The 23,786-nt window shown below is 46.0% G+C and overlaps 1 protein-coding gene across 28 annotated transcripts in view; it reads right to left on the reverse strand.

Moving 5' to 3' along the window:
• The window catches only part of CELF2 (CUGBP Elav-like family member 2), a 914,911-nt gene that overhangs the window by 119,559 nt on the left and 771,566 nt on the right, over positions 1 to 23,786 (reverse strand). For all 28 annotated transcript variants that reach the window (XM_053253977.1, XM_053253957.1, XM_053253956.1 and 25 more), the window contains one exon: positions 1,733 to 1,781. In XM_053253977.1, the coding sequence (XP_053109952.1) occupies positions 1,733 to 1,781 (49 nt within the window). The remainder of the gene's footprint in view (positions 1 to 1,732; positions 1,782 to 23,786) is intronic.

Below are 23,786 nucleotides of genomic sequence, written 5' to 3' on the forward strand. Positions count from 1 at the left end.
CAAACCCTGCAGAGAGATTTAGGGCCCAGCCATCATTTCCATTTGCAGGTATTCAAATCTCCAAGTGCATGGCTTCTGCCCTGATTACTAATTAATGAGGAGCAAGAATGCCTGCTGGAAGGAAGCAGCTATGATTATTTCTGCCATGTGGGAAAAGCAAAGTTCCCGCAATCTAAGGAGTTAGGAGATTTCTCTGACATGCCGCTTAGCAAATTATAGGAATCAAGGGGCCAAACAGGCCCAGATTAAAAACCAAACATGCCACGTCGGCCGTGCTTCTTCTTGCAGAGGCCTGCTTGGCACAGCTCAGACACACTGAAGATTGCTGCATGCTTTGCATGTCACAGAAAGGCCTCTAAATCAATAAAACTGTGTCCGGAAAGAGCAAAGGCTTTAGTACTAGTTCTGGCTGCAGTCTGCCGGAGTGGTAAGGAAAGGAGCGTCCAGAGAAGGGAGCAGCAGCAGAGATCGTCCCTTTCTTGCTCAGGCCAAAGAAGCAAGCCCAGCCTTGCAGCTCCGACTTAGGCAGGACACAACAGCTTAGTGTGGTCCTCTAGTCATTTGGGTGGTAATTTGAGCTCTGCCTGATCTCTCTATAAACCCTGTGGCCCTCCTGCAGATTTTGGCCTACAACTCCCATCATCTGGGGATTTTGGGAGTTGTAGTCAAACAACAGCTGGAGGGCTACAGTTTGAGATCCCTGCGCTGGCCATAGTTCAGTGCTGGAGCACATCCTTTGCACGTCAAAAGGCCCAGGTTCAATGCTGAGCATCTCTGGAAAAGATGCCTGTGAAACAGCAGCCACCGCTCAGTGGCCCACATGACGTGCAAGGTGTACCCAATGGTCCAACACTGCTGCACATGTAGAACATAGGAAGTTGCCTTATACTGGTCCATCCAGGTCAGTACTGTCTACTGAGCAGGGGTCTCAGGCAGGAGTCTCTCTCAGCCCTGCTGGAGGTGCTGTGAGGTAGTGAACCTGGCACCTTCTGCATGCAAGCATGCAGATGCTCTACCAATGAACTATAGCCCCATCCCCTAAGGGGAATATCTTTCTCACATCCAAATACAAACCAAGGCAGACCTTGCTTAGCCAAGGAGACAATTCATGCTTGCTACCACGAGACCAGTTCTCCTCCCTATACTTGCACAGCGTAACTTGCAATCTTTCCAACGTAAGCAGTGCCGCACATGTGTGAGCACACAGTTTTATGTAGCTGTGCAACTGTGTTCTCGTGCAAAACTGCTTTAAAAGGCAGAGAGACGCGTTGCTGGCCAGGCTTGGAAGCCGGCACTGGGCTAGGCAGCTCACAAATCCACTTTTTCTGTCGGTTTTGGGGGGCAACTTCGAATTTGCACTATAGCCTTGCAGCAAACATGTGGTAACGCCTGTTGTGTGAAAACACCCCTGGTGGGCCACTGTGGGAAACAGCATGCTGGATAAGATAGGCCTTGGGTCTGATCCAGCATGGATTTTCATATGTCCTTATGTTAAAATAGTTTTGCTAAAACATTTGAATCAGGACATCTCTTTCCTCACAATTGATTGTTAGCAAAATTCAGTCTATCAAATTCATTTTGACCCCTGAAGTAGGTCCATAACTTGCTGCAGCTGCATGGAAAGCGCCTTCAAGAGCGCCACAAGGCAAAAAAAGGATAACCTGCATTTTTACTTTTCTTTCAAAAGTTCTGATATGGTGACGTTCAAGTATGAAACAGGTCGATCACTTACCATTGGACTTTTCACTATCTGCCGGTTTCATCTGAATGGGATGATGCATCTGGAAGTGACAGACAGCAATAAGAAAAAAGAAAGTAAAGCGGGTTGGAGTGACACAAGACAAATGTGGTTTATTTTTCATTTTCTCTGGATATTGTTGCCATTGGAATATGGTGACTCCACTGGAGTCATGCAGGAGGCCTGATCGATACTTCGCAGGGGAAGGTTGTCGCTTAGTGGCAGAACATATCATGGCATGTCAGACAGCCCTTACTCAAAACTGCGCCATCCCCCAAATACAGGATCACAGGATTTTAGGAAAAGAAGCCGGCTCAAGATCCTAAAGAGTCTTAGCATCCTAACTCAAATACTATTTAACCAGATGGGTCAGAGATCTGGACCATTGGAAGCCTCCTCTTTTTAGATCAGTCCGTGAGTTAACAGGCTGGCAATCCAAAAGGCATAAATTCCAAATGCCATTGACTTCTCAACTAAAAGGTAACATTAATAGACTGTTTTATAGCTTGCAAGCTTTTAAAAGCCCAGATTATCATGCCCACAGGACTCATCTGAGCAGATTTTAATATTCTTTCTCACTATTATCACATAATGAAGACCATTACAAGGCGTGTTTGCACAAGCAAATTGGCATGTTAGGAATGCAGGTTGAGTAGACCTACACACAGGGGCATAGGAAGGCTGGCAGTGCTCCCCTTGCCACTATGCAGCCCCCCCCGCCTCTGGGAGAGGCATGGGCAGTGCATGCGCACTCTGATACCAGCCACTACGTCCTTCTGCGCTGGCATCAGAAGCATGCTGTCACAGGGAGCATGGCTGGCACTGGGGCATGCATGTGCCGTCACTGCCTGCCCATCTCCTAGTTGGTGAGTGGTTCTTCCGCTGGCTGGGTGCTTCTTTTCTCTCCCTCACTCCAAGAAAGGGAGAGAAAGGAATCACCCAAGCAGTGGAAGAACTGGTCGCCAACTGGGAGATGGACAGGCAATGGTGATGTGTGTGTGCTTCAGGGCCAGCCAGGCTTCTGATGTTGACACAGGGGGCATGGTGGCTGGCATCAGAGCATGCATTGCCCATCCCTTTCCTAGGCAGCGAGTGCTTTGTTCACCAGCTGTATCATCCGGGGGGAGAAGGTACCCTGGTGGGGGCCAAGGGAGGCCGTAGGCAGCCCCCAGACTCCAGCAGCTCAGGGGCATTTGTCCCTCCAAGTCCAATGATAGCTATACCACTGCCAACACAGAGCTCAGCATCTATCCAGGGGAACTCATGATCACCTACTCACACCCCGTCAAGGAAGAATGCATGTTAAAGCACATACTCAACTACTGAGCTTCAGCCTCTCTCTAACTCACACATTGTTCATATGTTCTAGCCACCCAATAAGCCACTGGCTACTTTGGTTCACATGTTTTGAAGAAGTCCTAAAATAGTCCCATTTTGGAAGAAAGTAAGTGACCTTCTGAACAAATACATCTAACTATAGCAAAAACATATGGCAATAACAATTAAAATAGCAAAATCAAGTAAAAGCAGTAAAACTGCAAATCACTCAGTTAAAAGCCTTGGAGAACAAAAACCTCTTATCCTGATAGCTAAGGTGTTGTTTATATTGGTGCCTGATGAACTAGTCTGGGGAAGCCAATGGGGCCACCACTGAAAAGGCCCAAGTGACCACTCACCTTGCTTCACCAGAGGAAAGCCTTTAATGGGGCTTAAATGCTCCATTAAGGAACTGGGCTAGAGTTCAATGGTCAAACACCTGCTTTGCATACAGAAAGTCCCATGTTCAGTCCTTGGTATTTCCTGGAAGGGTTGGACCCCTGCTGGAACCTTGGAGAGCTGCTGCCAGTCAGTGCAGACAATACTAAGCAAGAAGCATCAGCAAACTGACTTGCATATTCATATGAGAGAGGATAGTCCTTAGGAATGAGGGAGGTGGGATTAGGTGGCACTGTTCCACAGTGGCTCTGTTCCTACCTCTAGGGTAGATTCCAGATGGTGTCACTTGGAGATTGTTGCTCTGAAAAGCAAAAGTTACTGTATGGATTTCCACAAGGCTCCATACTGTCTCCATTGCTCTTTTATATCTACATGAAACTGCTGCATGAGATCATCAGGAGATTTGGTGCACCCAAATCTTTTTTCTCCCTATCAGCTTCATCAGGAAATGGCATAACTTCCCTAAATGCCTGCATGGAGGTGGTATTGGGTTGGATGAGGGATAATAAACTGAAGTTGAATCCAAATAAGACGGAGGTACTGACTGGGGGAGGGCCGGGACATGAGAGATGGTTTAGATCAGCCTGTTCTTGATGGGATTACACCGCCCCCCTCCCTGGAAGATCAGGTACATAGCTTGGGAGTGCTCCTGGATCCAAAGCTCTTTCTGGTTTCTCAGGATGAGGCAGTGGCCAGGAGCGCCTTTTACCAGCTTTGGCCGATACGTCAGCTACACCCATTTCTGGAGGTAAATGACCTTAAAATGGTAGTAAATATGCTGGTGACCTCCAGGCTTGACTACTATAATACACTCAATGTGGGGCAATGTCATGGCTCAGACTTCTGAGTCAGAGGAGGGACGGGAGGACTCGGTTGGGAGTACAGGCTTAGAGGCACAGCAGCAGGATTTGGCTGGGAGAACAGACTCTGGAGCTGAGTTGGAACAGCTGGCAGACACGAGGGCTGAGGAGACTGATCAGGAGGAAGCTGGAATTTCACCTGTGTTAAGAAGACGTCTCAAGTGAAAGGCTCAGTGGGAGACACGCAAGTGCAAGATCTCACAGGAGAGGCAATAGAAGTGCCGAGTCAGAAAAGCCTGATTGGCTGCCAGTTATCTCGAGCCCTATATCAAGCCAACACGGTTTCTAAGTCAGCACTGTCAGCAACTTTGCCTCTTCACAGACAGTATCCTCATATTTGTACTTACTCAAACTTCCCTGTTTCAGCCTGTCCTTGTTCTGTTCTTCCTTGCTCCTTTATTTCAGTTATTACTCAGTTATTGTAGAGGGGGGTACCTAGTTTAGTTTCAAGGGACTTTCTTTTGTTTATAATACTTTATCTTGAGAGTCATTCAAAGGGATCGTAAATCCTGTCAGGTCAGCTGTGCCAACAGATTTACAACAGGCCACCTTTGTACATAGCTTGGAAACTACAACTGGTACAGAATACAGCAGCCAGGTTGGTCTCTGGGACAACACTAAGGGACAATATAACACTGATTTTGAAAGAATTGCACTGGCTGACGATATGTTTCCGAGTGAAATACAAAGTGCTAGTCATTACCTAAAAAGTCCTGAATGGCTTAGGTCCAGGCTATTTAAGAGAGTGCCTCTATGTCATGAAACCTGCTGCCTATTAAGATCATCTGGGGAGGTCTGGTTACAGTTGCCACTGGCTCAACTGGAAGCAACCAGAGGCTGGGCCTTCTCTGTGGCTGCCCCAGGGCTTTGGAATGCAACCTCTGTCAAATTAAGAGCTTCTCCATCTCTGCTTTTTAAAAGACCCTTAAGATATACCCGTTTTATCAGGCTTTTAATTAAAATTAATTTTAAATGGTTTAATTTTTTTAATTCTGTGAAAGTATTTTAATTGTTTCACTCTGTGAATTGTTTTTAACTGTTTTTATTCTGTGAAAGTGTTATCAGAGGGGCATTAACCCCCGGACCTTGGGGACCTGGTCCAGTCCTCCAAGGTCTGGGGGAGCCTTCAAAGGGCTGGGTCCGGGGGGGGCATCTGGCAGCTGAGCAGTGGGGTGTGAGCAGGAACGACACTGAGCCCATCTGTTCGTAACAAGCCCGTGGCGTCACAGGCTTGTGACGATCTCAACTGCGGAGGCACGCTTCACAGTTGCTTCAAGACGCTGCCCGAATGGATGGGCTCAGCGTCATTCCTGTTCACACCCACCACCGGGGGAGGGGGGAGAAGGTCTGCTCCACTCCTCTCCGCACAGCCACCCCTCCACTGTGTTAAGAGTTTTTAAACAAAAAAACCCACGGAGCTTTGGCGGGGCGGCCCCCCCCAAGGAGGTTTCAGGGGGCTTTGCGCGTGCAGGGGGGGCGCTTCTCGCGGCTGGGCGGTCCGGGCACCCAAGTTACCTTGGTGCGCCCGTGAGCGTTATGTTTGTTTTTGTTTTTATATTGTAATTTGGATTGTGTACACCACCTAGATTTATATATCAGGTGACAGATAGATAGATAGATAGATAGATAGATAGATAGATAGATAGATAGATAAATAGATAGATCAGGCAAGCATTTCGTGGATAAATTCTTTTAAAACACAGGGGTATCATATAAATGGCAGCCTCTAAGCAGGATATCAAATGGCCACTTCTGCAGAGTGGGTTGCTGTACTAGTCTCTTACATGGCCCCTGCAAGAGAAATCTGATCCCCAAGATGTTAAATAATGCTTAGATACGATGAACTGTGTTTAGCTCTGTAAACACTATATAGACATCACTTGTTGCTTTGTAGTTGGCTGCCTTTGCCAGATGCAAATCGTTTCCATCTGACATGCACCTGCCCTTGTTCAGTTCCAATGAACACACTGAATGTCTGCCCCATAGTTACTGTTTGCATCTGCTTTTATTAATTTATTCCCAGGTGGGGCAAGATTTCCTGGATTGGAAGCTGCTTGAATTCCCCACGAACCTTACTGTATTCTGAATGCACTCTTTCTATTAAAATATCCAGTCAAAGGATTTCATCCTAACTTGTATTGATGGAAATTCCAAATTAATGAGTGGAAGAGATTGGTTGCAACATTCATAGGGACTATTTTATTTAGGGCTTTATTGGACAACAGATCCAAGACTAACACATTTCTGCTAAAACAGCGCATCCGTTTTATCACACATCAATTGCCATGGTTTGCCCCCAAGAATTTTAATAATTGTAAGCTGGAGAGGTGCTGATAATTATTATTTTAAGTATTCATTTCATGTTTATCCCACTCTTTCTGCAAGGTGTACAGATTGGAATACATGCCTTGCCACCTCCTTTTATCTTCACATCAACCCTGTCTGGTCGGGCAAGGCTGAGAAATAGCAGTTGGCCCAGATCACTAGTGAGCTTCATAGCTCTGTGGGGATCAGAAACTAGCTCTCCCTCATCCTAATCTGGCACTCTAATCACTAGAACACAATGGCTCTTTTCTAAAAAAAAACATGTTAGAGCTCATTAGCTCTTTCTTAAAGAATGAAATAAGCACATAAGAACAGCCCTGCTGGATCAGGCCCAAGACCCATCTAGTCCAGCATCCTGTTTCGCACAGTGGCCCATCAGATGCTGCTGGAAGCCACAGGCAGGAGTTGAGGGCATGCCCTCTCTCCTGCTTTTACTCCCCTGCAACTCAGAGGCATCCTGCCTTTGAGGATGGAGGTAGCCTTTAGCCCTCCAACTACTAGCCATTGATAGACCTCTCCTCCATGAAGTTATCCAAACCCCTCTTCAAGCCATCCAGGTTGTTGGCTGTCACCACATCTCGTAGCAGAGAATTCCACAAGTTGATGGTGCATTGTGTGAAAAAATACTTCCGTTTGCTGGTCCTAAATTTCCTGGCAATCCATTTCATGGGATGACCCCGGGTTCTAGTGATATGTGAGCGGGAGAAAAACATCTCTCTATCCACATTCTCCACACCATGCATGATTTTATAGACCTCTATCATGCCTCCCCACGGTCGTCTTTTGTCTAAACTAAATAGCCCCAGGTGTTGTAGCCTTACCTCATAAGAAAGGTGCTCTAGGCCCCTGATCATCTTGGTTGCCCTCTTCTGCACCTTTTCCAGTTCTACAATGTCCTTTTTTTAGAGGGAACCAGCTTCAGATGGCAGTGAAGATACACCCTAAGTTTCCCACCATTACCTTGACTAAAGTTATAGGGACATAGGAAGCTGCCATACCGAGTCAGACCATTGGATCCATCTGGTATTGTCTACACTGACTGGCAGCGGTTCTCCAAGGTTTCAGGCAAGAGTCTTTCTTTGCTTTATCTGGAGATGCCGGGGATTGAACTGGGACCTTTTGTATGCAAAGTAGATGCTCTCCCACTGTGCTACAGGCCCATCTTTGTGAGGGCTGATTTAAATGTATGTATTATTATGTATTACATTTATTCTACATTTATTCTTAAGCTCAAAGTAGCTTAGAGAGCGTTCTGAGGTGGTCTCCCACCCAGGGCTGCTAAGTTCACCAGTACAGCAGTGTCATGCACCACTGTGAATCTGGCTGCTTGTGGCACTACCAAGAAGTCCTTATCCAAGGAGGAACGACACAGAGCCAGCACCACATGTCAAGGGCTGCCCCCCCACATATTCATTCATGCATTGATCATATTTTTATACCTCCTGATATGCAAATCTCTATGCAGTGTACAGATGCCAACATTAAAATCACAGGTTAAAATACATAAAACACAATAAAAATAATATAAAACAAATTATCAAAATTCTAATTAAAAGCTTGAGAGAACAGGAAAGTCTTGAGAGTCTTCCTGAAAACAAACAGAGAAGGAGATGCTCTTATTTCAACAGGGAGCATATGACAAAGCCCTGGGGCAGCCACAGAGAAAGCCTGGTCAGCCATGAAACTAGCTGGGTGACTCTGGGCCAGTCACTTCTCTCTCAGCCTAACCTACTTCACAGGGTTGTTGTGAGGAGAAACTTAAGGATGTAGTACACTGCTCTGGGCTCCTTGGAGGAAGAGCGGGATATAAATGTAAAATGTAAATGTAAATATGAGCTGCACATGGGCACCAGCATGGCTTTTGCCAGAACTAGGGTGTGGCTGAGTCCAAATCCCCAATGGTGAATGGCATAAGGGCGTGCTGCTGGCTCCAAAGCTCTCATTCCCAAGTCAGGGTTTTTCACCTGTGCTACGCACAGCTGGCATCACTTCTAAATTGCCCCTCCATTTCTTTACATAAGAGGATTTGTGCTACAAGGTCCTTTAACCTTTGCAATCACCAATTGATAAGTTAACTGCCTTTAACATTGGATTCAATAAAACATGCGCCATTGAGAACCCAAAGTAGATTTTTACACAGTCACTGGTTCACATCTTATTATTAAACCCACGGGTGACCTCTAGAGATTGCAACCATGACAGTACATATTCCAAGTGCTCTGCCGATAAAATATTTAAGAGTGTGAAGCAGGCGGAGAAGAGAAAAGAAGGGTCAGAAGACTCGTGGAAAGGTGTGCGATGAATAAGGAAACTAACAGGGGGGAGCGGAAAGGGGGTCAGTCCTGGCTTTCCTTGCACTTCGCTCCGAGTGAGGGGGAAGTAATCCAAGCATTTTACATCCTGCCTGCCTTACCATGGGCTATGAAATAACAAAGTAGTTCTCTGCTTTCCCTAGGTCCTCCAAAAAGAGATTAAAGATGATATAAAACCAGCTTCAGATTAGATGCCACCCAACCAGAAGTGTGTCACTGAGATATCAGGTCTTATTAAAAAAAAAAAAGCAGTTATTGTAGTTCTACATCATAAAGCAATACACTTATGTTATCTCTCTAGGTAAGTGATTTTTCAATACACGGGGCTGTCGTGCTAGAAAAAGCTGAGAATGGGTTTTCCCTCACCCCTCCAGCTTCCCAACTATGTCTTGAAGAGGGCTTCACTTGCAAATAGCAATGTTCCCATCAGAATGGTATTGCGCTCAAAAAGGACAGTAAAGCACTATATGCTTTAGGCTGAATTTCCAAACGTACTCTTTAGGATATGCAGCACCCTCTGCCTCTACCCTTTCAGCACTGGGTGTGAAGCTGTCCTGAACTGTTGGCACAAGACCCCAAGACAAGACCACCCCAGCTTTTAGAAAGCCCCAGGTAAATCTTGCCTCAAGAACCTTTTGGAGTTCTTTGAGAGTGTCAACAGGTGTGTGGATAAAGGTGACTCAGTTGACATAGAATACCTGGAGGCTATTCCCACGAGCAGCAAAAATCGGGCTAGGAGAGCATAGCTCAATTTTTGCTGCTTGTCTAAACCACCGGGCTCGCAGGCAAGCCCGGTGGCTTAAAAGCGGCTAGCCCACTTAGGTAGCCCACCCCTTAAACCGGGTTTGCGGCGCTAGCGCTCTGCAAAATCATGAGTAGCTGTGGCATGGCTCCGTGCTGTGGCTACTGATGAGTAGACCCCAGACCGGGAGGCTGAAAAGCAGCCTCCCGGCTTGGGGGTCTCTCCAGCATGCCCTGCACACTCGCGCAGGGCATGCTGGAGCTTCCGGGGGCCATGCAGCCCCCAAACTCCCCAGCCCTGGCCGATCCTCACCAAAGATTCCTGAGAAAACTTAGCAGGCATGGAATAAAGGGACAAGTACATGTGTGGATTGCTAACTCATTGAAGGACAGGAAACAGAGGGTAGGTACATAAGAACAGCCCTGCTGGATCAGGCCCAAGAAGGCCCATCTAGTCCAACATACTGTTTCACCCAGTGGCCCACCAGATGCCACTGGAAGCCCACGGGCAGGAGATGAGAGCATACCCTCTCTCTTGCTGTTACCCTGCAACTGGTTTAGTTCCTGGCATCTCCTGATACATGATGGTCTAGTTCCATGTAAGGCAACTTGCACATGTTAAGTTCTGACCAAGGACTCGTATCAACATATGAAGCTGCCTTCTGCTGAGTCACACCATTGATGAAGGCTTGCCTGGCACGTTTAAATGGCTCTTTAAGTGTTTTAACTGCTGATTTTATTATTGTTTTGATTGTATTATGCATTATGATTTAATTGACCTTTTGCGTTTTTATAAACTGACTTGAAAATGTTTTTGAAGAGCTGAACACAAGAGTTATTCCCACAGTGTGTCACCTTCCGTTTCTTGTAAGGCCTTTTTGGCCCTTAGATTTAAGACCTTTGCAACATTTCAAGGGACATTATTGCAAAATCCCTGTCTGTGTTTGTGGAGCTCTGTGTTTGTGGAACTAGCGCAGCAGAAAATGTATGTCACCATATTTCTACGACTACTACTACTACTACTACTACGCAAAGTGTGCCGTCGAGTCAGTGTGGACTCCTGGCACCCACAGAGCCCTGTGGTTGTCTTTGGTAGAATACAGGAGGAGTTTGCCATTGCCAGCTCCTGTGCAGTATGAGATGATGCCTTTCAGCATCTTACTATATCACTGCTCCCCCTGCTAAATATGAGAATTGCCACTTTAAAAGGTATCTCTTTGCTCAGTTATCTGGGGTTCTGTGATATTTATGAGGAGGCAGGAAGAAATTCAATGCCAGTTCATTTATTGGCTTATCTCACTGCGATAACACTTCTAAAGTCAGCTCTAAAGGCTGCAGTCCTAAACTCACTGGTTGATGTTCAGACTAACAAAGCACTGCTGCAGCTAATGCTGCACAAATGCTACAGAGGATGGGCAATTTTTGTCAATCTCCTTTCCCTTCTGAAGCCCTCTGTGATTCCTGAAAATATGTCCTTGAGGGCTGTGAGACCTTCAGGGACAAATTTTTGGGAGACACCGCCAGTTTCAGAGGAGAGAGGAGGTCTATGAAAATTGCCTCTATCATACCACACACAGGATCAGCACTTTGTTGGTCTGTATGTAGTGAGTGAGTAAGCCTCACTGAACACAGTGGGACTTACTTCCAAGTAAGCATGTGTATTATTGTACAATATATGAAATGTGTCATGTTGTCAAATCAGCTGTGGTTGCACAACAGCTGAAAGAGGAATAGGTTGAAGTGAATGCAGTTAACTACATATTTTTAGAAATGTAATATCTGGCCCCTCGAGTACCCTACGGGACAACTTCCCTTAGTCAATTAGTAATTAGGGGTGTGCAATTCGGATTTTCTGTGTTTCGATTTGTAACCAAATCGAAACAACCCTGATTCGATTTGGATCCAAATCTGACCCATCCGAATCACCCCCAATTCCTCTGCAATTTGGGTGGTAGCCTCTACCCATTAGGCACTTAACTTAAACTGAGTAGTACCTCACTGCCTTGCGGGTGGGAGTGGGGTGTAGTTGGCACATGGCAGTTGACAATTGGCACTGTCTAAAAGACAGTCAAAATGAATAGAAAAAATGAAGGTGTGTAATGAATCCTCATAAGGATTCATTGAGTGAAAGTTATTATACACCAAAGAATCCGAACACTTGAAAAATAGTGACCACACATTTTGCTCTATAACTCCACTTCTATAAGGGCTAGAGCTTAGTTTTTTTTTAAATGAAAGCCGGGAATCTGGGGAAATTAATAGGACAGATCCGAAACCCAAATTGATTCGAATCGAATCAGCCGCGATTCAATTTGTACCCGAATCTAGCCAATGGACCACAGGGGTGATTCGTTTTGTCTCCGAATCAGGGGCGTAGCTATGATTGAGCGAAAGGGTTCAAAGAGCATGGGCCCCCAGCTCCTGAGGGCCCTCCATCTCCACCCCTCCCTATTATCTTCATTATCTCCCTCACTGTGGGGGTCGCCAAAGAGAGGGATGAACACGGGCCTCCTCTCCCCTAGCTACGCCCCTGCTCCGAATCACCCAAATCAGCCAGATTCGAGTACAAATCGATTTGTATCTGAATTGATTCGCACATCCCTATTAGTAATTGTGATTGTGATTGACTGTGATGTGTTGGTACTCTTGACTACTTTAATCTGATGTTCGTAGACTTGCGTTTTGGGTGGTAGACAAATATGTTAAATACATAAATAAACTAGCTGTACTCATAACCCATTTAATTACTGGTGGTTTTATTTTTCAGCCACCTTATTTTTTGTTAAGCAATGGGGACGTCTGGGAGAGGATGCCAATGGAAGAGGGCCACCTTCAGAATGGAGAGCTGGTCTTTTTCTGCAGTTTCCTCTTCCATTGGAATTCCCTCTGAAGGCTGAGCACACAGAGCAGGGCACTACTGGATGACCTAAAGCTCCCAGGAGGCTGTAGCTGATGCTCCCTGAGCTGAAGACTGAGCTGTGGATGAGTCTCCACTTGGTGGCATCATGAGGTTCTGTGGGCTTGGCAAATTGGATGAGGCCTGTGGGCTGCATGTCACCACATCCTGCTTTAAGATTTTGAAGCTGCAAGTAATGTGTATTAATGCCAATAAGCCTGCTTATCTATCTTGCTCTTTTAAACAAATCACGTACTGTCCCTATGACAGAAAATAAGCAGGGCAAGTTACTTATTTCAGGCGAAGAGGAAGAGGAAGAGGAAGGCAAGAAAATTAGATTAACCTGGTGGAACTCTATCTGGGAATTTGGAGTTTTTTGCTGTGATTAAGTCATCATTTCCATCAGATTACTCTAATCAGCTGTCAAATAGCATTCTGCAACCCCATCTGTAACTTGGCATCCACGATATCCAATCTTCTGTATACAAAACAAACACCACACACAGAGGTGCATGCAGCCTGGCATTTATCAGAGTCATTAGATGTGATTATGTTCAGCGTATCCACAGGGTGCAGCAGCGATTCTTGCTTTAGTTCTTCCCATTTTTTAACCACTGGGGAAACAAAATGTCAACCTCAAATTCAGCAAATCTTAAAGCAAAGATTGCCCATTAAAGCTCTTTGAGCAGGGAAGCAACAAATGTGCAGGTACAAAAACCTCATCTAGGCTGCAAATACCAGGGAAGCGGTTTGCTGTGCTCCGTGCCTATAAGCTGAAACCAGGGTTTGAAAAGACTTATGCAAACCTTGAGGCTGTTCTCATGAGAAGCCAAGACCAGGCAAGGGCAGTTAAGCCTGGGCGTGGGTGCCTGTGGGAACCTGAGAGAACTGACCAGCTCCTGGCAGCAAACCAGCCTAGGAAGCCCGCCTCTTAAACAGGGTTACAAGAGCGACCGATCCCTTAACCATGTTCCCTGACTGTATGCAGCGCCAGCTGTTTTTAACCAGCGCTGTAACCCTGACGGGTGCCCACCCAATCACTGTGAGGATCCCCATAATGCACCATGCTCTCACGCAGTGCATTGTGGGATTTCCAGGAGCCAGGCCAATGCATCCTGGCCCCCAAACCTCCATGCTGCTTGGGGCAGCCTGTGACCTTCTGGATGCATGATCAGCGTGCCCAGCAAGGACTCAGAATCCGTCTGCGGGGAAGGTAACTTTAAGCAGCCCTCCCCACCACCAGGGCCGGACTGGGGGCACTGAGAGGGCAATGGAATGTATGTGGGGAGGGCGCCAGGTTTTGAGCAGAATGGGTACTTAAGGTTGAGAGTATTCATTGCTGCTGAGTGCGGTGGGGCGCAGGGGTACCCCGTGGGTGGGGTTTACCGGATATATGCCCTGTTGCCCTGTAGGCCAGTCGGAGCCTGCCCACCACCCACTTGGTAGCCCTCTCATGGGATCAAGAGAAAGGACCCCTTAGTTAAGAGGGAACCTGGTTAGCACTGGTGATTTTAAATAACTGATGGAAATTGAATCGGCCACAGGCTCGCAATTAATCTTCCTTATGTAGGAGGCAATAATAGCCATTACAATGTGACTAAAACCAACAGAACAACACACTCAATGCAAAAATAGAATAAAAAAATTTAAAACTGTAAAAAAAAAGTGTGTAGGATTTCAAGGACTGGGCAAATAAATAAGTCTTCACCTGGTGCCAAAAAGGCACTAGCTCTAGCGACTCTGTGGGAAGAACATTCTAGAACCAGGGAGCCATCACCCAAAAGGCCCTGTCCCCTGCTATTACCTGTGTTACCTCTGAAGTTTTGGGGGGTTGGGTGGAGAAAGGTGTCTAAGGATTATCTCAATACACAGGCAGCTTTGCATGGAAGAAGGCAGTCCTTAAGGTCCCTAGATCCCAAACTTTTTAAGGGATACTCTAAAGGCTTTGAATTATGCCTAGAAATGGACTAGTATCCCATGCAGTTGTATCAAGATGAGTGAGTGAGATGCATTCCGTTTGACAGTTAGTGCACCACTGTCAGTACACCACCTGTTAGTGCACCACTGTATTTTGTACCAACTGAAGTTTCCGGGTGGTCTTTTGGCAGCCACCATATTTTTTTGTTAAGCAATGGGAATGCCTGGGAGAGACTGCCAATAGAAGAGGACCACCTTCAAAGTGAAGAGCAGTTGTTGTTTTTTTCTTGCAGTGGCCCTCTTCCATTGGCATTCCCTCTGAAGGACAAAGCACACAGAGCAATGCTCTACTGAATGCTCTCAAGCTCATAGGAGGCTTCAGGTGATGCTCCCTGAGCTAAAGACTGAGCTGTGGATGAGTCTCTGCTTGGTGGCATCATGAGGCTCTGAGGACTTGGTGGGCTGGATGAAGCCTGCGAGCTGCATGTCACCAAATCCTGCTGTAGGGTTTTGAAACTGCAAATAGTGGCCCCATAGACAATGATTTACAGTAGTCTAGACAATATGTTACCGGAGCAAGGAAGAACTATGGCCACGCTATTGCTGTCTAGGAGGTGTGCCATCCTTAGTCTGTAAAATGTGCTTTATACCATGGGAGCCACTTGGGTCTCCAATGATAAGACAAAAACACCCCAGTTTTTGATGGGCAACGTCTTCTCAGCTCATCTTGGAATCCATTTGGATTTTCTGAGCTTTCCTGGAGCATGCGCAGAACTCACCAACCCAGTGTGCAGCTGCTCCCAGCAGTTGCCAGCTGCCTCACCCCGTCCTCAAATCCCACTGGAACAATGGTATATGATGACACAGCACTGCTCTGACAGGGCTTTCAGAAGAAGCCATGTGCTGGGAAAGTGATGGACATCTAGACTAGTGCAAACAAGTTGCCCACAACTTTTGAAGTCTTCAAATGGGGTTATGAATTGAGGGAACATTTCAGGTCAGCCCCCCAAATACCCTTCTTTTCTTCAATTGTTCTGAAAAAGCTCAGTAGAAAATAAAGAGATGGTGCATGTCCTCTACTCTCTTTCCAAACCAGAACATGATGACTCATGAGAAGGATCAGGGCGTGACTAGGCACAGGGCAAGTGTAATAGATCGGCCTATCTTCTCAATTGAAAATGTTGCTCTGGAGCATGAACTAGGCAACAGGCCAGGTTCCTGGGCTGACATTCTCCGCAGCCCTCCGGCAACGAAAAGAGTACTGTGATCTGCAAACAACCTTCAGTGTCTCAGTGCTGAAGGCTTCTTGTGCAGCAAAGTGGACTGAGCAGTGGGGGGTCCTCTGCTCTGCCTCCAAAAGCCCTTTCTACTTGTTTAAATATGTTCCTGAAGGTTGCAGAGGGATGCTGACAACTCCTTATGGACCCAAAGCCCTCCTTCCATCACTAGAGGGCTGCAGAGAATGTCAGCCCAGGTTTCTCTCGGTACCTGCACAACACTCTGAAGCCTGAGCATACACTGTCTTAGGTAACTCACCAAACTAGGTCTCAACTCTGAAACACGAGGTTCCTGATTGAAATCATGGGGTCCCTGACATCTCCATGTCCCTCGCCATGATTAGCAGAAGCAGAATTATACAAACATTGGGACATTATTCTATTTCTCACAGAGTGTTTACATGTTGCGGGATCCAGAACTTCCTGGTACAGATTTTCCCTTTAGGCAGATCCTTATTGATTGACTGATTGATTGATTGATTGATTGAATTTTTATACCGCCCTTCCTAATTTGGCTCAGGGTGGTTTACAAGCAAAACAAAAACCGTTAAAATCAGTCAACAATAAAAACAAAGATCTTAAAATACCATAAAACAATCAGTTAAAAAACAATTTAAAAACCCTGAAAAATCCAGTACATTAAAAAAACCCGACACTAATTTTAAAACCCTGGAAGGCCAGGCCAACAGATAAGTCTTAAGGGCTCTCCTGAAGGTCAATAAAGAGTTCAAATTACAGATTTCTGCAGGGAGTGGATTCCACAGCCCAGCAGCGGCTACAGAGAAGGCCCAGCTCTGAGTCCCCACCAGATGTACTGGTGGTGACTGGAGATGGACCTCCTCAGAAGACCTTAACGTGCAGTGAGGATCATACAGAAGAAGGCGCTCTCTGAGGTAACCTGGACCTAAGCCGTTCAGGGCTTTAAAGGTAATAACTAGCACTTTGTATTTTGAGCGGAAACATATTGGCAGCCAGGGCAACTGGCATAATATGGTCTCTCCGAGTTGCCCCGGAGACCAGCCTGGCTGCCACATTTTGAACTAACTGAAGTTTCTGAACTACGTACAAAGGCAGCCCCATGTAGAGCTCATTGCAGTAGTCGAGCCTGGAGGTTACCAGCTGGTGCACCACTGTTTTGAGATCGTCCTCTTCAAGGAATGGATGCAGCTGTTGAATCAGCCAAAGCTGATAGAAAGCACTCCTGGCAATAGCCTCCACCTAAGATACCATGGTGAGGCCTGAATCCAAGAGCACTCCCAAGCTGCATACCTGTTCCTTCCAGAGGAGTGTAACTACATCCAGCAAAGCGGGATCTAACTCATCCCTCAGATTCTGAGCCCGAACAATGAGCACCTCCGTCTTGCTTGCATTCAGCTTCAATTTGTTATCCCTCGTCCAGCCCATTACTGCCTGTAGGCACGCATTTAGGGAATGAATACCATTTCCTGATGATACAGATGAAAAAGAGAAGTAGATTTGGCTGTCATCAGCATACTGATAACACCCAGCACCAAATCTCCTGATGACCTCACCCAGAGGTTTCATGTAGATGAAAATCCAGCCTGTATCCAGCCTAAGATGGTGCTTTGATCACACACTGCCTTGCCATGGACTCAAAACTCAAATTGCGGCTGTTTGTTTAGCAGCAGCAGCCCTGCCAATAAGGTAGCTAGGTATCCAAAGATTATTCAGTACCAGTTCCTGTCACTATAGAGAACATCATTATTTTCTATCCAGAACAAGCTTGGAGCACAACTGAACAAGGTGCTTCTCTTAGAAGAAAAAAGAGGGTGGGGGAAGCAGAGAAACTGCTGAAATGCATTTGGAAGTGTTCCAAGCCTGCCATTTGCAACATGCTGAATTTCCATTTGGCTTTAATTTGAATTAAATTGAACATTAACTTGACTGATTAAAAAACAACAACAACCAGCAGTCCCACACACAGCACTGCAGTGTCGCACTTCAAAATAAAATGACTATCAAATTCAAATGCACATTTTACAGTAAACATCATACTTCGCTCCTGGTCTATCTGTTGACTTTTTCCATTTGATAAACATCCCTGTTGTCTCATTAACCATCTTGTTAAGCTTCTACAGACTTTTTAAAAACAACAACAACAAAAGTGAGCAAAGACATAATAGATTTAAATCTGGTCTCTCTTTGTGGGGAGGTATTCAAGACCAGGACTCCAGACAGGAACTGCTGCCGTAGAACTGGGACCCCCACCACTCTGTGTACAGCGATCCCACTGGGGGAGTCACCTTGCTGCCTAGGAAATGCTTCCTGCTCCCAAGGTGGTAAAGGGTCCCAAGGTATTAGAGTGACTTTGCCCACCCAGAATGGGCTTTGGCTCTCCTCAGCATGAAGGCTATAAACACTTTCTGCTAGGGTTGGGACCTTCATGGGGCAATTATGGTCTTTTCTAGCTCGCTGACTATTGACTTCTCTGATTACAACCTCTCTGCTCCAACCGCTCTGACTTGCCTCCTTGGATTCAAGAGCCACTTACAGCTTAGCTCTGACTGGCAATTGCAAAGCACCTTCTTGTTACTGAGAGAATACCCAGGGTGCTAACTGATAAATTTATATAGGCATCACAATTCTGCGAAAAGAGAACCCAAATTCTGTGGGGGAAAAATGAATTTTGTGTTCTTATCAATTAGGCAAACTATTGTTATCAGTATGTTGATGACACCCAAATCTATTTTCCATGTCAACATCATCAGGAGAAGGCATAACCTCCCTAAATGCCTGCCTAGAGGAGGTGATGGGCGGGATGAGAGATAACAAACTGAATCCAGATAAGACAAAGGTACTTATTATGTGGGGTCGGAACTCGGGAGGTGGTTTTGATCTGCTGGTTCTGGATGGGGATCACACTTCGACAGAATGAACAGGTACGCAGGCTGGGGGTGCTTCTGGATCCAAACCTCCCCCTGATGTCCCAGTTTGAGGCGGTGGTGAGAAGTGCTTTCAATCAGCTTTGGCTGATATGCCAGCTGCACTCGTTTCTTGAGATAAATGACTTCAGAACATTGGTACATATGCTGGTAACCTCCAGAGTCGACTACTGAAATGCGCTCTATGTGGGGCTGCATTTGTACATAGTTCGGAAACTGCATTTGGTACAGAATGCAGCAGTCAGGTTGGTCTCTGGGTCATCTTGGAAAGACCATATTACTCCTATACTAAAAGAGCCACACTGGCTCCCAATAAGTTTCCAGGCAAAATACAAGCTGCTGGTTATAAATAGGGATGTGCATGAAACCAGTTTAGAGGCCCTTTATGGGCCTCCGAACTCTTTCAAAGAACCAGTTCATCTCCGTTTAAGAGTAGGGGAGGGTGTATTTACCCCTCCCGCAGCTTTTCCCCTGCTGGCGTCCATGTTTCTTAATGCCCATTGGGGTGGCAGCATACCTCCCTGCCACCTCATTGCTTTCGTCTTCCGGATATGACAGGAAGTTGCTGACATGCCTGTGCACACCAGCATGAGTGCGTGATGTGCGCGCCCCTGTGCCAGCGCGCTCAGGCATGTCAGCGACTTCTGGTCATATCTGGAAGACGAGGGCAACAGGGAGGTATGCTGCCGTCCTGAAGGGGCATTGAGAAACACGGACGCCGGCGGGGGGAAAGTGGCAGGAGGGGTAAGTGCACCCTCCCCCACTCTTAAAGGGAGACCCCCGCTGCCTTTTAGCCTCCCTGCTGAGGTTCCATACGCATCCCTAGTTATAACCTATAAAGCCCTAAACAGTTTAGGCCCTGGGTATTTAAGAGAACGTCTTCTTGGCCATGAGCCCGACCACCCATTGAGATCATCTGGAGAGGTTTGTCTGCAGTTGCCACCAACTCATCTGGTGACTACAGAGGGACAGGCCTTTATGGTTGCTGCCCCGAGAATCTGGAATGTGCTCTCTGCTGAGATAAGAGCCTCCCATCTCTGACAACGTTTTAAAAGTCTCTAAAGTCTTATTTTTTCAACTAAGCTTTTTAAGAGGACTGTGGTTTTAAATTGTGTTAAGGTTTTCATTTTAAATCTCTTTTATATTGTTATAAACCACCGAGAGATGGAAGTTTAGTGGTGGTCTACAAATCTGAAAAACAAAACAAACTGACCCTCTGAGACGTCAAAAAACATTGCTGATAAAACAAGCACATCTTTACAACCATAAGGGACCCAGGCACCTTGATCTCTGTGTGACAGCTTTTTGGACGACAGTGCTTCTGACTTGCTCTCTGTTGTGCTTCAGCAGTCTGCTGTAGATGGCTATAGGGTAGTATCAGAGGTACCAGCTCAACAGAGGTCAGGTGATGGAAGGGGCCAAAAGGGTTCCTTCCACCTGATTCTGTTCAGCTGCCGACTTTGGTCTAGTTCTCCTGGCCAAACAACTCCTTGTGAAGAAGCAGACTGAGCACTTCGACTACTCCACTTCATTGCTTCCTGGCTCATGCCAGATCGTTCACTTGTACAGAAATCTGAGAGTTTAAAAAAACTGAATTCTGTGCACAAAGCGACATTCTGTGTTGCTTCCTCACTTGTAGACCAGACCATGCATAAACATAACTCTGTGGATAGCTTACAGCTTTTTGAAATCATAGGGGGAAAGAGGTATCTACTCAATAAGGTATATACTAAGTGGTAGCACATTTATAGCTATTACTCCCCATCAGCTATGATGCCAAATGATCTTATTTTAACTGGGAAGGAATCACCTGGGACTTTCAGCTACAGTCTTTTGCTCATTACCTTGGTTAGGTAACAAGCAATGGGAAGTGTAAGCAGGGGCGTAGCAAGGTTGGAGTGGGCCCAGAGACAAGATTTTAAAATGCTCCCCCCCTCACTGAAGCTCAGCTCATGAAGTAAAGAAATCTTAAATGAGGCTGAATAGTGGTAACAAAAAGCCTAGTACAATTTGTGTGTGTGTGTGTATGCGCCACAATAGAGCATCATTTGAAATTATTTTTTTAAAGGTTTTGTAAATTGTGGACGATGCAAGTCATTTAATGGTACTAGAGAAAGACATGCTGTTCTGGTAGCTCCAGGTCTTAACACTCACATCAATTTTGGAGGATGAATAAAACTGAAGGAAGCCTGGGCGGTGTGTGGCTGGGGGAGTCAGTCATGTGACTTGCCTTTGGGGGGCCCCCCAAGGCAGTAGGCCCCCAGACAACTGTCTCCCCTTGCCCTATTATAGTTACGCCCCTGAATGTAAGTGAACAAGGGTCAGCAAAACGTTGATGTCTCCCATCTGCCAGCAGGCACCAGACTCACAACTGACTGTAAACACCAGTGACCTTTATCACAGCCTGGCATAGAGTGGAGACACTGAACCACAGTGCTTCTTCATTGACCATGTAATTAACCCCATGGGTCCTGGTGATGTCCATCAAAAGCAAACTGCAAGCAACCATGACAGCATTCATTGTAGGAAACTGTGAACTGTGCATTTGCAGGTTCAAGTAAAGACATTCAACACTGGCCTTTACATTTTTCTCTCCAAACAAGAAGTGGAGGTACAAAATGTCTATATCTTTTAACACAATGACCACCATATGCCTTGAGACAGCATCCGATATTCAGCAAGGCATACACATCATTTTAGCTCTGGAGACGGAACTTTCAGTTGGTCAAGAGAGCAGCGAATGTTTCATGTTTGTATTTGGAAAGATGGGAGGTCTATTCACACAAGCATATGGGCATGAGTCAGGGGAATGGAAAGCCCCTACCCTGGCTGCAACAGACTATCAGAACCAATGTTTGGGTTAGCAAACCCAGGAAATACACAAGTAAGCCAGGCAAGGCATCCATTGCTGAAATTGGGAGCTGGAAGCACAGAGAGTCCTCCAAAGGTCTTGCAGGTCTCCCCAGCATGAGTTGTGCTGCCAGCAGACTGGAAAGCTTCATTACATCAGCACCTGCCCTCTGATTGGCCACGTAGGGGCATAAGGCAGGCTGAACCCTGCTGAAACTATATAGGCTCATAGATGCAAATATAGGATCATAGAGTGTGCTTTGCAGAGTGGCACATTCCCAATAGCTGCTAGGATGGATACACACAACCAAAAAAGCAAGGTGGGAGAGCTCTGCTCACTTCCTATCATAGTTAAGAGCAGAGTACAGAAGCTGGGCTACTCTGCTTTGAGCAACCTGAGTTGGAGGGATTTTCATGAGTTTCATGCAAACCATGGAAACTATGCAAACTAGGGAACAAGGCTTCTTACTCTGATGTTGATGGTTGTGTGAACAGGCCTAATATTAACTCTGCACCTAAGACATTTCTATAATTAACCTTCAAGCTTAGCTAACCTAAGGTCCACCATATTTTACCTCCAGACCACACTTCTCTGCCTTCCAACGCTTCAGTGACAGCCATATAATATGAGAAATTTTAAAATGTGCCCCCCTACTACTTTTATATTTCCAATAAGAGAAATTGCATTTATTTCCTGGAGGACCTTTGCGTAACTTGAAACCTTGTGGATGTATGTATTTATTAATATCCTACTTGAGAGAAACTCATTTCAAGGTGGTTTTACAAATCAAGTGAAATTATTCAATAAAAATACAACAGCTAACAATTTGTAAAGAAATGTAAACACGAGTCAACAAAACAATCAACTATAAAACATTAGAAACAGCAGGAACACACTAGGAGAATGGCATTCCACTATAGCACTCAAAATACTAGGCACAACAGAAGATAAAACAATGATCCTGAAATGAAATGGTCTGGGTAAATAAAACCATTTTCATCCAGTGCTTAAACTCCTAAACGTAGGTGCCAGGTGCATTGACCACGCGAGGCCATGCAGAAGCCGGGAAATCTTACCCTACATAACAACTAATTAGCACATTTTCACAGAGCCAGGCATGCATCTGTGATGAATTAAGCTTTTCTTGGTGTCTGAAGATAATTCAAAATAGGGGTGTGTGGAATGGGTTCAAATCGAACCAATGTGAACCAGACTGCCCCCCGCAAAGGGGGCCTGGTCCAAGTTTGAGCCGAACTAGGCCCAGTTTGGTTGGAACTGGTTTGGCTCAGTTTGGGATGCTTGTAAAAAAGAATCTGGTAAGGATTCCCCTTTACAAGCATTGGGGATAATCAGGAAGGGAAACAGGTTGGAAAGGCGGATGGAGGAGCGGGCTGGAGGTGGCTCAGTGCTGGCGGGCCGGTGACAGCTCCCCTAGGCCCCACCAGCACGCCCCCCTTCAGCATGGGCCAGCTGGGGCCTGGTTTGGGCCTCCCCACATGTGAAGAGGCCCCACAGATGGCCTCCGCACATGTGTGGAGGCCCCAACAAGGCCTCAACCGGCCCGGGTAAGGTGACCTCCCACCCGCTCCACCCACCCCTTTCGATCCCCGTTTAACTTCCCTGGGATCCCTTATGCATGTAATGCATCCCAAAATGGTCCGAACCAGGCCAAAACAATTCGAGTGCACGAACCGAACTGCTAGCCTCTAACTAACCAGTTGGCAGACCAGTGCTTGGGTTCAAATTCAGTTGGAGTTTGAACCAAACCACCAGGAGTGGTTCTGTGCACAACCCTAATACCAAAAAAAAGGAAAAAGGAAAAAGTTCTAAGAAGCAGTTTTTATTTGTACTCAGACAAAGTAGACGACAGAGGCCTAGTTAGTCTTCTCTGGATTCTCTGCAAAACCTGGCCTGGAACATCCTCATACACTACCAAGTTACAACTACAACAAAAACATGAACTGGACCTCTAAACACTACAGCATCACTTGTAAATGTTATTGAGGAAAAAAGAGACTCATATTTAAACTGAACAACCATTTTAGGTTTATGTAGCCTTTAGAGAAAAATGATCTTAGCTTTGTGCTAGTGCAACGTCCTTCCAAAAATGCTTCATTAATCAGGATGCTGACCATTGTTTCCCCACTATACTTGTTGCAGAAATTAAAGAAAAACTGCCCCCCAATCCAACAGACAGAACAGAAACATAACACTTTAATTTGGGGGGATTGTCACTTCGTTTAATCCATT

The sequence above is a fragment of the Hemicordylus capensis genome, chromosome 5, assembly GCF_027244095.1.
Source record: "Hemicordylus capensis ecotype Gifberg chromosome 5, rHemCap1.1.pri, whole genome shotgun sequence".
Classification (NCBI taxonomy): Eukaryota; Metazoa; Chordata; class Lepidosauria; order Squamata; family Cordylidae; genus Hemicordylus; species Hemicordylus capensis.